Source organism: Denticeps clupeoides, chromosome 1 (genome assembly GCF_900700375.1).
Source record: "Denticeps clupeoides chromosome 1, fDenClu1.1, whole genome shotgun sequence".
In the NCBI taxonomy this organism is placed as follows: Eukaryota; Metazoa; Chordata; class Actinopteri; order Clupeiformes; family Denticipitidae; genus Denticeps; species Denticeps clupeoides.
This window is the reverse complement of record NC_041707.1, coordinates 5,154,043-5,167,486: the sequence shown is the minus strand read 5'-3', so window position 1 is coordinate 5,167,486 and position 13,444 is coordinate 5,154,043. Positions and strand designations below refer to the sequence as shown.

Below are 13,444 nucleotides of genomic sequence, written 5' to 3'. Positions count from 1 at the left end.
GAGCTACCGTATGCAAGCGTGGCAGGGCGGTAGGGACGTCTCCCCCCCTCCCTCTCTCTCTCTCTCTCTCTCTCTCTCTCTGTCGTGCGTTTTCCCCTCTTTCCTCTGTAAGCCATCCAAGAACCCTCCTGCCAAAGCCGTGTGTGAACCGCAGCCAAACAAAACACAGGCAGCCATCCAGGCCGGCACGGCACGCTTCCACTAATAGAGAGAGAAAAGGCTTCCAGACCGAACACGGTGCTTACAGGACAGCCGAATTCTTTACGCTAGATAATAGCTTAATGACAGCCTAAATGAAGTCCCCACAGTAAAAACCAATGTCAGCGAATGAGCACCTCATTAAAGGATGCTATATCCCCCCGCCCATCCCCCAGCTTCCCCTTCAACTCGCAGCCGGCCTTCATTGTGCACAAGTCGGGAAAACTCCTAGAGATTTCCCTTTGCGCCTTTGTCCTTGCGAGCGCGATTAAGTTCGCCGCCGCTTTTCTCTTTCGAGGAAAAAAACAATTAAAAAAAATGGCCAATTTAAAATGGCAATGTTACAGGCAGGCCTGCCGACTGTACCTACTATACCGGCGAGGAGTCTTTCAGTGACTGTTCGCTCGAGGGACCGGTGATGACTGGTGAAGATCGTTATTAGCAATAGTTCCTGGTTAATTGGTTAATCGGGGCCATAGTGTGAGGTGAAGGGAACCAGCGTCGATCCAGCCTCATCCCAGCAGGCGGGCGTGTTGATTTGATTATTTGTTCTGAATGCCTATTAAAAGACGCGTTTGGTGCTTTATGTAGCCGGTTAAGACTCGTAATACAAAGTCAATAATTTATTGAGGGTTGTATAAAAATAGTAAATGGGGGCAAATGCAGTGGTGCTGTGAAGTAATGTGAGTTCACATGAAGTTTCACTTCAGAAAAGGTCAGAAAAGGTCACACGGACGGGTCGCCCCACCTCCACGCAAAAACGAAAGTCAGACACATTTGCCACGATATAATCGAGAAGAGGTGCACATGTTCGATGCTTTGTTCCCCTGTCTGTGTGTGTGTGTGTGTGTGGGTACAGCTGAAGTAGTGAAAAGCCACAGCGCCCCACACTGACACACAAAGCCCGGGACACTTCCGCCGAGAAGGTGGCTACGGTGGCAGTGGCTGGAGAAATGCCGCAGGTTTTTTTTTTTTTTTTTTTAAACTCCCTCTCTCTTCTCCTCTTCTTTCTCTTTCTCTCTCTCTCTCTCTCTCTCTCTCTCCCTTTTTCATATGGAAATGTGAAATAATGGGGTGATTAAATAGAGCTGTATATTAAAGTACAGCTGACATTAGAATTAGCATAATGTGCTCTCGCCTCGGGCTGCATACTTTATTTGCCATCTGCGTCGGACTCCGGTCCCCCCGGGAGGGCGGGCGCCGAACACTTCTCAATAAACCCACGCCCGAGTCCCTTCATCATCGGGAGAAATACCATTCCGGGCAGCGGCCGCTGATTCGTCTTAATTGTGGGGGCAGAAATGAACATTCGGCCCCCCGATGACTTTTGTCTGTCGTCGAGAAGTTCGTGCGTGTACAGTAGGCAGCGTTCACGCCCCGCCAGTTAAACTGAGACCCAGGGAGAGAGAAAGAGAGAGAAGGGGGGTGGGGGGTAAAAAGTAAAAATCGAATAAATAATAAAAAAAAAATAATAATAAATCCCAAATCTGTACTCCTCCTTTGCGGAGCATTAGTTCTTTCAAAGCATCTGCCATTAAACAACACAGGCCGGGAGGGTGTGTGTGTGTGTGTGTGTGTGTGTGTGTGTGTGTGTTGGGGAGGGGAGGGGCTGCTTTGGAGGAGAAGAAGAAGGGGAGGGGTCTGAAGTGTCCATTGTAAATGAGCGTATGCGCTGTCCACTGTAATTAAGTCAAAGGGTTTACGGGACGAGGGCAGTGTGCAGAGGTGAGCAGCTGTCCCGTCCGGTGCGTCCTAGCAGATGTCAGAAGCGGGAAAAACAGGGCAGCAGTAAACGGGAGCGCCGGGAAGGCTCGGAAATTCCAGGCCGAGTTTTCACGGCGTGAGCGTGAATTGATTACGATGGAAGTGACTGATAATGCGCTAATGGTGCTGCACCGCGCTGCAGTTGTGCAGTAATAAAACATGTCACGCACACCAAAAAATAATAAAAACAGAAAAGAAAAGTAAAGGATAAAATAAAATAGAAAAAAAAAAGGCCCAAGGCCGAGACAAAAAATTGGTGTCACTAAAGCTAATCTAAAAGATCTATTTCTGGCAGCGTTGCACTTCCCGCCCACCCCATCTCCCACCTACTCTCTGTCTCTGCTGCACTTATTTTCTCGTGTGAAACCTGCAGGTAAACGTCTCTTTTTTTTTTTTTTATTTAATTGCGTTTACTGAGGTGACAGTCAAAGCTGAAATTCTCAGGGTCACACACCCCCCCACCCCCCCACATGCAAATATTCGCGTGTCTCCAATTGCAAAATCAAAAATGAATCACAACACGTCACCCTCCATTTTCTTGAATATCGGTGTTCACTCACAAGACATGCTCTTTTTTTTTTTACTTTCTACTAAAGGCCTGCTCAGATTGCATTGTTCGCATTGTTCTGCTGCGGTTTCCCCAATTCCGACCGAATTCATTGTTGAATCGTTGGACGCGTTTTGGGGGAAACAATCCGCAACGCGAAGCCAGAAAGCCCCCCCCACGCCTGTCTGTACAGCATTCTGGGCCTCTGTCTCTTTGATAAACGGCACGGCCGCGGTTCTGGCGTTACGCGCAAGTGGAACGTGGAGGAAACGGCAAAAAGAAAGGCCGATTCCAGCCATTCATCCGCTTGGCTCTGTTTGATTGGAGACAATGGCCGTGATTGAAATAAGGGTCTATGAGGATTCCCTTAACACGCGCACGCACACACACACACACCTACGGCAGAACACGGACCGGAACGAAATACCCAGACAATTATCGCAGCATATGTTTTCCTCCGTGCCCCAAATTGCCGCATTAGGTCAGAACAGCGAGCTTTCATTTAATAAATAAATGAAACTCCGTTCCGAGTGCACAATTACCATTGGGTGTGTGTGTGTGTGTGTGTGTTTCTAAACGCCGGTCCCCCAGGACCGAGGCAAAGACTGTTTAGCATCCGTTGCACTGTAAACACAGTACATTCGGCTTGTTTGTGCGCCGTGGTAACGAGTCCCTTTTGCACCGCGGAACCTGCGCAGCGGCAGAGAGCGGCGGCATCAATTAGTCATGCGTAGTTAAAGGTGGCGACGCGACACGACGCGCCGGGCCGGGCCTCGCTTGGCGTCCATGTGATCCGAGCAGGGAACCAAAAAAAAGAGAAGGGAGAGTCCTAAGTTCGCCCCGTTTTGACCCCCAGCAAAAAAAAAAAAAAAAGAAACGACAACGACGAGAACGAAACGGGAGAAATGAAACCGCGATGCTTTTTCCGTTTTGATAAATTCCTGATGCGCATGGTTCCCCACTGTCTTTGTGGTTGAGTTTTAAGAAGCCTCCTCGGCACTGCCTTCCTCCGCCGGCCGGTGCGTTTGAATGCGGAACGTTTTGAACGCTGATTGGGTTCCTGGAAGATCACATTTCATTCGTGTGATGCTGATAGGAGCCTCCTGAATTGCAGTTTAAGTTTTTATTCAACAAAGTGACACGTCCCTCCCCCCACATCCTCGGAAAATCCCACCGTTTGGAAGCTGTCCCAGTTCAGGATTCACTTTCCTGGCATTGTACAAGCATAAAAATGCTACTTTTTGTTAAGGGATGATTAAAGACGGCATCGATGGCGCACACAATTGCTGCATTGTGTCACAGCGCAATCCTTAATTTTCTCAAGGAGCCGGACTTGTCAAGTGTGTTGTAAGGTTCATTCGTTATAAGTCATTCCATGGTTCGGACGCGAAGCAAATTTGTTTGTGGCGCGTGCACGTGTCCTGTTGCAAATCAAAGTCTTTGTCCTCTTGTGCTCCGCTGCAGGTCGAGACGAGCCGTCGAGTTACATATGCACGACGTGCAAGCAGCCATTCGCCAGCGCCTGGTTCCTACTCCAGCACGCCCAGAACACCCACGGGATCCGCATCTATCTAGAGACCAACCCTTCCAGCGCGGCGCTCACCCCCCGAATCACCATACCTCCCCCCATGGGTGCCGAGTCCATACCCCAGTCTCCGCTCACCAACTTTTTAGGCGACAGCAACCCCTTCCACCTGCTCCGCATGACTGGGCCCCTCCTTCGGGAGCCCCCGCCCGGCTTTGTGGAGAACCGGCTGCCCAGCACGCCTCCGTTCGTCAGCCCCCCGCCTCGCCACCACTTAGACCCCCACCGCCTGGAACGCCTTAGTGCAGAGGAAATGGGTTTAATCTCCCAGCATCCCAGTGCCTTCGAGAGAGTGATGCGCCTGACGCCCATGGCCATGGAGTCCCAGTCCATGGACTTTTCCCGCCGGCTCCGGGAGCTGGCCGGGAACAACAACAACGCCACCCCACCGCTCTCGCCGAGCCGCGCCAACCCTATGCATCGACTGCTCAACCCCAACCCCTTTCAACCCAGCCCCAAGTCCCCATTCCTGAACACCCCGCCGCTGCCACCGATGCCCCCCAACAGCACCACGCCGCCCCAAACCCAGGCCAAAAGCAAGTCGTGTGAATTCTGCGGGAAGACTTTCAAGTTCCAGAGCAACCTGGTGGTTCACCGGCGGAGCCACACGGGCGAGAAGCCCTACAAGTGCCAGTTGTGTGACCACGCCTGCTCCCAGGCCAGTAAGCTGAAGCGCCACATGAAAACCCACATGCACAAATCTGGCTCCATGACCGGCCGCTCGGACGATGGCCTGTCCGCCACCAGCTCGCCGGAACCGGGGACGAGTGATGTCACGGGGGAGGGCATGAAGAACAGGGACGGGGACTTCAGAGGAGAGGGCCTCGGACCTGACAATGAGGAAGAGGAGGAAGAAGAGGAGGAAGAGGAGCTGGAGAACGAGAGCAGGCCGGAGTCCAACTTCAGCATGGACTCGGAATTCTGCCGCAACCGAGAGAACGGCCCCAAGCCCGCCTCGGACGAGAAGAACCTTTCGCTGAGCAAAATGGTGGAGAATGTAGGACTTGCATCAATCCAGCAGTACAATAACTTGATAGTTGACAATCGCAAAAGGCTTCCCTTCTCTAAACGGTGCTCAGATGGCCATCGCGACACCGGGGACGAGGACTCTGTGGTCGGAGAGATGGATCAGATGGAGCGGCCAACCATGAACGGCAGGAACTGTGGCTCCGGCGATTCATTCATGGGCCTGTTTCCCCGAAAGCCCACACCAATCACTAGCCCTAGCCTCTCTAGCAACTCCAACAAGAGGATCAAAATAGAGAAGGACTTAGACATGCCACCAGCTCCCCTCATTCCGTCGGAAAACGTCTACTCCCAATGGCTGGTGGGCTACGCAGCATCACGGCACTTCATCAAAGACCCTTTCCTCGGGTTCACTGACTCCAGACAATCTCCCTTCGCCACCTCTTCCGAACACTCCTCCGAAAACGGCAGCCTCCGCTTCTCCACGCCGCCAGAGGACCTGCTGGACGGGGGCCTGTCGGGCCGCAGCGGGACGGCCAGCGGCGGCAGCACCCCGCACCTGGGCGGGGGCCCGGGCCCCGGCAGGCCCAGCTCCAAGGAGAGCCGCCGGAGCGACACCTGCGAGTACTGCGGGAAGGTCTTCAAGAACTGCAGCAACCTGACGGTCCACCGGCGTAGCCACACAGGGGAGCGCCCCTACAAGTGCGAGCTGTGCAACTACGCCTGCGCTCAGAGCAGCAAGCTCACTCGCCACATGAAGACTCACGGCCAGCTTGGTAAGGAAGTGTACCGCTGTGACATTTGCCAAATGCCCTTCAGCGTCTATAGCACGCTCGAGAAACACATGAAAAAGTGGCATGGGGAACATTTGATGACAAACGAGGTCAAAATTGAACAAGCAGAGAGAAGCTAAGCCAGATTTTCATATTTTGTCTCACAATTTCCAGTTTTCTTGAATAGAACAAAAAGGGGTAGCTGGATACTCTGCTTCTAAAAAAAACAAACAAAAGAAACATATTATTTGAATCTTATGTTTTGCCTAAGAAACTGCCATCTGAGACAAAAAACAGGAAATGATAAATTATGCTGGTGTCAACTGCCTAATTTGGCAATTTTATCTTAAACAATCTATCAGCGGATGAATTAAATATACATGGAGCCTTTAACTGTGCAATAATTTGTGTATTTATTGGATTTTGTAATATTTTGGCATGTGCAGGTATATTTTTAGTTGATCATTATTTCACTATAATTTCTGTTGCTTTAATTTTCATTTAAAATGCTGGGAGTTTATTTTTAAAACCCAGAAGAAATCCTGAGATTTTTTTTTTTTAAAAACCATAACAGAATACCATTTGAATACATTTAAGGCCGCTGCTTATTATGAAATTGTATATTTAAGCTACACATGTAATTTCTTGAGGAGAAGCCGAATTCGTTTTTTTTTTTTCTTTCTAATTACATAATTTAAATATTAGAGCATTTTTCGTAGGACGTGAGCGGACAACAATCTTGTCGACGTAGCACGAGCTCATTTTTTAACATGTCAATCTGATTGGGTATGTGGCACTGAATGTCAGTTCTGACAGTAAATCTAAAGAGGACTCAGGGTCTCTGAAATCCCGCTTCGTATGCGGCGCATAAATCACGATGAGGAGATCGTAAAAGACCACAAAGGCAATTGCTTTAAGGTACCCGGTACCAACCCAGACAAGCGCTAGTCACACAAACTTTGCTTCTGTGCTTCAGATTTGCTCAGTTAAATCCAATTCCAATTTTATTGCATTTACTTTTACAGTCAACACACTTTCAGCACAAAGTGTACCTGCTTATATCAACGCAGGTACTGTAGCTTCAGCGCTGTGCTGAATAGCGAGCACGAGCGCTGGAACATCTCAGGGTGAGCTGTACAGCCTGCCTACTATGACCTATAACTCACCCATTCATGGTAGTTTGTTCCGCCTCGGCTAATTTATCGTCTCTGCACATGATTGCGGCATCTCTTAATCACGTTGTCAGCTACCCTGTTTCGGCACAGTCCCTCTCAGCACGGGACAGCCGATCATGTACGTTCAGGAGACAAGCGGGAGGGGGCCAGACTTATTCAACCTCTGTTTTGTTCACCCCACATTGCCCATCGTGTCCTGGAACTACATCATGCCATCTTTTTTTTTATTTTTTTTTATTTCCTTTAGGATCCAGTTGGCTTTTGCCCACGTTAACCGCATTAAGTTAAATATAATAATAATAATGTGTGTGTATTATCACTTGAAACAGCCCTATGCATTTTCTAGCTATATTTATCTATCATTTTGAAAATGAATTTATACTGTATAGCGTTACAAATGATCTAGTTTGCCACTGTCCAATTGTTGATAATCTTTTAACTTGGTCTTTTACCCTACTAGACAGTACATGGCATATATGCAGACTAGTCATTTGCACATTACTAAATATGTCTGTCGAATTCCATAGAAACGTTCTGAAACAGTAAGACTATTTTTTTCTTTCTTTCCTCTCATTCAGGACTTCCTGTGATGTGTAGTTGAACACACTCTAAGAAGTAGCAACTCTGTCGCATAACCAATGCACAGCTGAATTTTTCTTTTTCATTTTTTGAGCTTTTTAGAAGCACCACCTTTGCCTAATTTTACATCCGAACTGCCCCCAAGAGGTTCAACCCACCCAGAATTGTAGAATTGAGGGAACATCTTAATTGAAACAGAAGAAAAAAAAATCCCAGACACAGATCTTCTCACAGTTGACCCGCACTTTATGATTTTGTTTTACACATTAATAAAAAAAAAAAAACGAAAAGGAGAAAACGGCTTCTGAGCAAGAAATTACTTTGAATGGATTTACCATCGGCCTTGCAAAAGGGAGCACCTGATATTCAAGTGCCAGTGTTGCTATGCTAGGCTTTTACAATGCTGGCACTATAAAATGAAAATTAATTTATTGAACAGTTATTATACTGTCATTCAATTTGACATGAGTGTGCCTTGAATACTGATCTTCCTATTTATTGTCTCCGACGACAAATGCAACACTTTTGTGAAGCAAAGAATGAAACAAACAACGAAATGTAACAATTAGTAATTGTAGTTTTAAATCTGCTTCTAAAAATCAGAACTTGCATTAAACAGAAAAATAACTTGAGAATTAAACAAAACTATTTAAAAAATAATAAAAATAATAATTTAGGTAGCCAGCACAATGTTGATGTGTCTGTGTGTGTATATATGTATGCATATGTACATATGAAGGCACAAACACACACACACATATATAAATATATATACATATAATGAAAGTTCTTCACTTCAGGACAAGATTGAGTCCCTTGCTGGAGTGGATTCTAAATCCACATATAGGAAAGGAAGAGACTGGACAAAATCAGGAACAACGAAACTTTAAAAGAGGAAAAAATAATTTAGTGCACTCTGTCTTAAATAAGTTTACAGTATTGAAACAAGTACAAGGGTAAAATGATATTTCTGTGTATGTGTGTTTAAACAAATGAGTTTTTTTTCTTCAAGTTTGCTTATACAGTTTCTCTGAATGCCATAGTGGCCATGTGTACTTTTCTTTCGGTGACGGGGTTTAGGTATACTGTACATACAAATATATATATATATAAATATATATATATATATTACCTTTTTTCTTGTTTACTGTAAAAGTAACCAGTATTTGTAATATTGGATAATGCCTGGGCATTTTACAACAATAGGGGGGAAAAGTATTTTTTTGTTTTCATTTTGCAGTCCACTTCAAAAAAATGTTTAATTAAAAATTATAATTTTCTTTTTTGCAGTCCAATCTAAATTGTGGGTCTCTGAAACGTTTTGTCAATGTAACTGTAACAGTCTTCAGTTTTAGTACATTTTTATTCTGCCTTGGGTTCTTGGGAGAAGCATAAAGTGCATAGTGATGGTGGACGGGACGTGGTCGGGGCAAGGGGCCAGCTACATAATGTGTGGAAGATTCCCCTGTAGATGCGATTGAACATTGGCATTGCTTTGCAGGATAACAGTGACATTCCTGATCTGTATCTATTTTTGTTGTTATGGAATGGGTATTCTTAATGGCTGGATTGTAATAAATGTGTAGGCACTTGATGTCTTTTTACTGGAGCCTGTATTTTTTACCTTGTATACTGTATGCATCCTTTATGAGGGTACTGTGAGTACCTTTGTATTACGTTAGTTGCAGAAAAAGGTACCTAATCACATCATAGAGACAAAGTACAAGTTGAAAATACAACCACAAGCTGCCACAATATATTTTTTTAATTTGGCAGGATAAATATTAAGGGAAAAAAATACAAAAAACACAAAAAAATAAAATTTGTATTGTTGAAATGGACGTTATTGTACAAAAGGTGTCTGGAAAAAAAAACCTTTTGATGTAGCTGTACAAACATAAATGTTTTGTTAATTATAATATTGGTTGTAAATATTTTTTATAATTACCCAGACATTTTTTTTCCTTTCATGTTTTTTTTTTTTATTTTATTTTTTTGGTGCGTGTTCTGACTGGCACTGGCAAAAATGTTTCCTGTTGGGGTCTGACATTGACATTTCTGATGTTGAGACCTAATTTTTTTATTATTATTATTTTCTTGAGTGTAAAACCTCATTATTACTGGCACCTGCCCGTTGGTCTTTTAGCATGAGAAGAATAGAGCACAAATACAGGCTATTACGGTTGTCAAATTACTGCTCATTTGTGTCTTTTTCTTTGTTTTCAATAAGTAAAAACATCAAACCTCATTCGGTGTGTGCCACGTGCGTATCTAGACAGGCCTGCACTAGGCCAAATCTGTATTCACTTACACCTCGCACCTCCACAATGTGGGGGTGCATTCCAGAATTCAGGTCTACACACACACACACACACACACACACACACTCACATACACGCACGCACATAAAACACACAATATATCACACTTTGAGGGTGTGGATGGGGTGAATAAACACACCTCAGCCTTTCAGGGGCGTTGCAAAGCCTTGCCGCGCCAGACAACGTTTCCTCAGCAGCTTCTCCGATGTACAGAATTCGATCGGGACTCGAACCTCAAACCAAAAGTCAGAGGAACGCGGCCGAGTGGAAAGTGACCGCATTCAATAGGAGAGAGAGGGAAAAAAAAAAAAAAGGCTCCTGCTCTGCCCTCCAGTGTCACCGCCGGGTGCGAGAGGCATCGGAGGACACGGTGCTCCACGCTCCCTCCTGTCCTTTCCAGCATTCGGAGCCACCGCCCCTTGGTTGAGAATGAGGTCTCGAAGAGCGAGAGAGAGAAAAAAAAAGTTCTTTGCTGCTGTTCACACATGATTTTACATTCCATTCTTTTCTTTTTCCTTTTCAAACATGTTTGTATTTGACAATGATACAAGGTTGGGACGAAGAGAAATCTGTACTTTTTGATATGTAATGCTGTTGGGGGGGGGTGGAGCAAAAGGGGAAACTGGGAGGGGGTGTGGTTTGGGGGGGGAGGGCGGGGTGTAGGACTTTTCATTAGGGATGTTATGCTGTGTGTGATGTCTCTTTATTTAAAAATACATGAATCATTCTATAGGCTACGGCTCGTGTTGTCTATTATGTAATTTTGCCGAAGGCTTGAGTCAGCAGAACGCCACATTTCACCGATTGGCCAGCTGACCCCTTCCTGCGTCTAAAACACGCCCACACATGACAACTACTCACATACACACACACACACACACACACACATATCAATAAAAGAAAATATGCATAAATGCACTAATCTGTCCCCCTGCACTCAGACCTCTCCAGTGCTTCTGCTATTACACTTAATTAGAGCAACAAAAAAATAATATCTCCATAATGCAGCACGATTATCATAATAATGGAGCACACTGAACTTGAACCACGCCGCCAGGGCCTGCTATTAGAAAGGAGCATTCACTCAGGTGCGCAGGGTGCTGCTTCCTTGAGGCCACTTTGCACCGTTGAGGAGACGGAGCAGGTCTGTGGCTGCGGAGCGAGGGACAGGGGTCCCTCATGGGACCTGTCGAGTGGGGGCTAAGCTGACTGACGCGCACGCTGCAGGGGCCCGATCCGCGTTGGGCCCTTGACTGCGAATTAGAGCTCATCCTCGTCATTAAGACCCACTCGCTCCCGAGCCCTCAGTGGTGTTAAATACCTCTGCCGCCGAGCAGTCCGTCGACCAGCCATCAAAACCGGGGCTTCAGCACCTCGGGGGAGTAAAGACAAAAAAAAAACATTTCATCATCCAGCATCAGCAATATTGAAGAAAAAAAAAAGTCATTATTTCATAGTTTTAAGGATCTGCTGTATGGCCGACGTTTCTGCACAGTCCCGCGTCGTGGCATCTTCTAAAATGCAGTGCATGGAAAACAGACCAGTCCATACAGGAGCCATATATATATATATATATACACACAGTATATATATTCAAGCCTCTGACACGTCCCAGAACTGAGATAAAGGGAATAGTTGAGTCCTGCAAGGTGGAAAAATAAATGAATAAACAAACAGACCCACAATTAGTCCTGTTCAGGCCGAATTGAGAAGGACCAGGACGAATTCTGACTTGGCATCAGTTTCAAGGCAACTGGGTAATTAAGCCTATCCCTGACTGGCCTGCTCTTTGAAGTGCCCTGTAGGGGGGATTATACCCAACAAAGAAAGGGAGGGGCTCACATCTCTCTCCCAGCATTCCTGCAAAGCTGCGCCGCGCTTAAGCCACCGCGGAGAGCCAGGCGCGTTCGCGCGTCGCAGGGTACGCCTGGTGACAGCGATCCGCCACCCCGTCCCCCCTGACGGCTCCTCAATTACATGCATTTTGATCCATGCGCACATTATAGCGCGTTAATAAAAGAGCATTTATTGCCTTCTGGCCGGGTGCACGTTTCAAAACAGACCGTATTTCCATTGCGAAAGCTCAAAAATGCAAACCACCGAGGGAAAATACCGAACGCACCGTGATTTATCATCAATATCATAATCACCCGCGCACGCGAGGTGCTCCCGAAAAAAACCCCTAACTCATCTGGAACCTCAATCTGCTGTTGATGGACTCCCAGACCCACCCAGAGATGATGAGCTCATTCGGCGCGCATCTCTGCCAGGTTCAGCTGGTCTACATATTGGGGAAAGGGGGAGTCTGGAAATGCAGGGACTCTCAGGCCCATCAGCCGGGCCAATCAGCCGCAGTTATTCAGCGTGAACGGCCTCCTTGGCAGAAAGGTGGAAAAGGTTGCTTTTTTTTTCGAACGAAAGAGCGCAAAGCTTTTGTTTGCGGACGTCCGCTCTCTTTGGCTGCTGGGGCCTAACAGCGGCCCGCCAAGCGCATGGACGTTTCAAGCCTTTGTGCCGGGGCTCAAAATACGGCGCGCAGGTTTACAAAGCGGAGCAGGCTCTCATTAACCTGCGCTGCCTCTGCTCCTCTCCCCCCCCCCCCCGAGCACAGGCCCTTTTTTTTACGCAAAACGACGCGTGGATTAAAAAGCCACCCATGGGTTATTCAAAAGGTATGGAATTATTGCGGCTCAGCCTGTCAGAATTCGCAGACCTGCCTTCTCATTAAAGAAAAAAAAAACTTGAAATGACTTAAGCCACGGCCTTCATCTTAAAACCCAAGTGTTGACAGGTACAGTAGGTCTTAAGGCTTCAAGATCAACACGGGCAATTCTCTCCGACAAAATCCCCCATGGGGGCTTTAAGTGACGTCCCAGGAATTTACCGTCGGACGGGCTGGGGGTGGGGAAGTTGGGGTGACAATTTTGGAGACTAGGCTTGTAAATAAGACGCATTCTCGATGCCCTTTATACAAAGTAAAAACCAACCTTTGCCGAATACGTCTGTGAAGATTCCCAGTCATCCAGGTGAATTTGTCTCTCAGATGCAGAGACAAACTGACCTCTCTCAGATTTATAAAGTTCTGTGGATGCAGAATGAAACGTCTCTACCTTAAAGGAAGAACGTCAGTCCAGTTGCCATGACTCAACTTTCAGACAATGGTCTTACTGCACCTCGAACCCTGCCATTTTCATCTGTTGGCAGTATGTAAGTTATAACTGTAAGAAGCTAATTTAAAAACCCATCCATATGAATAAAAAATTAATAAATAACTTTATTGAAAATAATTCAGTCCATGAACGATCATCTTTAAACACTTTATAATCCTTAGAAATGAAATGAATCTTTATCACATGGGCCCTTGTTGAGGTTTGATTGGTATTAAAGATAATTAGACAAATTCCTTTCTTAGCATTTGTTTGAATCAGACAGCATGTTTTTTCCCTTTCTTCTGGAGGAAAGCGGCAAAAGGAGGGAAAAGGGAAAAGTAGGTTAGATTTTCCCAACTATATACAGCAGCAGTCACTCAAACTTCA

The 13,444-nt window shown here is 46.1% G+C and overlaps 1 protein-coding gene across 2 annotated transcripts in view; it reads left to right on the top strand.

The window, feature by feature from the left end:
* The window catches only part of bcl11ba (BCL11 transcription factor B a), a 36,874-nt gene extending 27,039 nt beyond the window's left edge, over positions 1-9,835 (top strand). Inside the window, exons 3-4 of one of the 2 annotated variants that reach the window (XM_028992470.1) lie at positions 3,974-5,836; positions 7,587-9,835. In XM_028992470.1, coding sequence (XP_028848303.1) covers positions 3,974-5,836; positions 7,587-7,609 — 1,886 coding nt within the window. In that variant the 3' untranslated portion in view covers positions 7,610-9,835. Of the gene's footprint in view, positions 1-3,973 lie in introns of both variants that reach the window. The other variant, XM_028992469.1, reaches the window with a different exon arrangement.
* Positions 9,836-13,444: the final 3,609 nt, after the last annotated feature.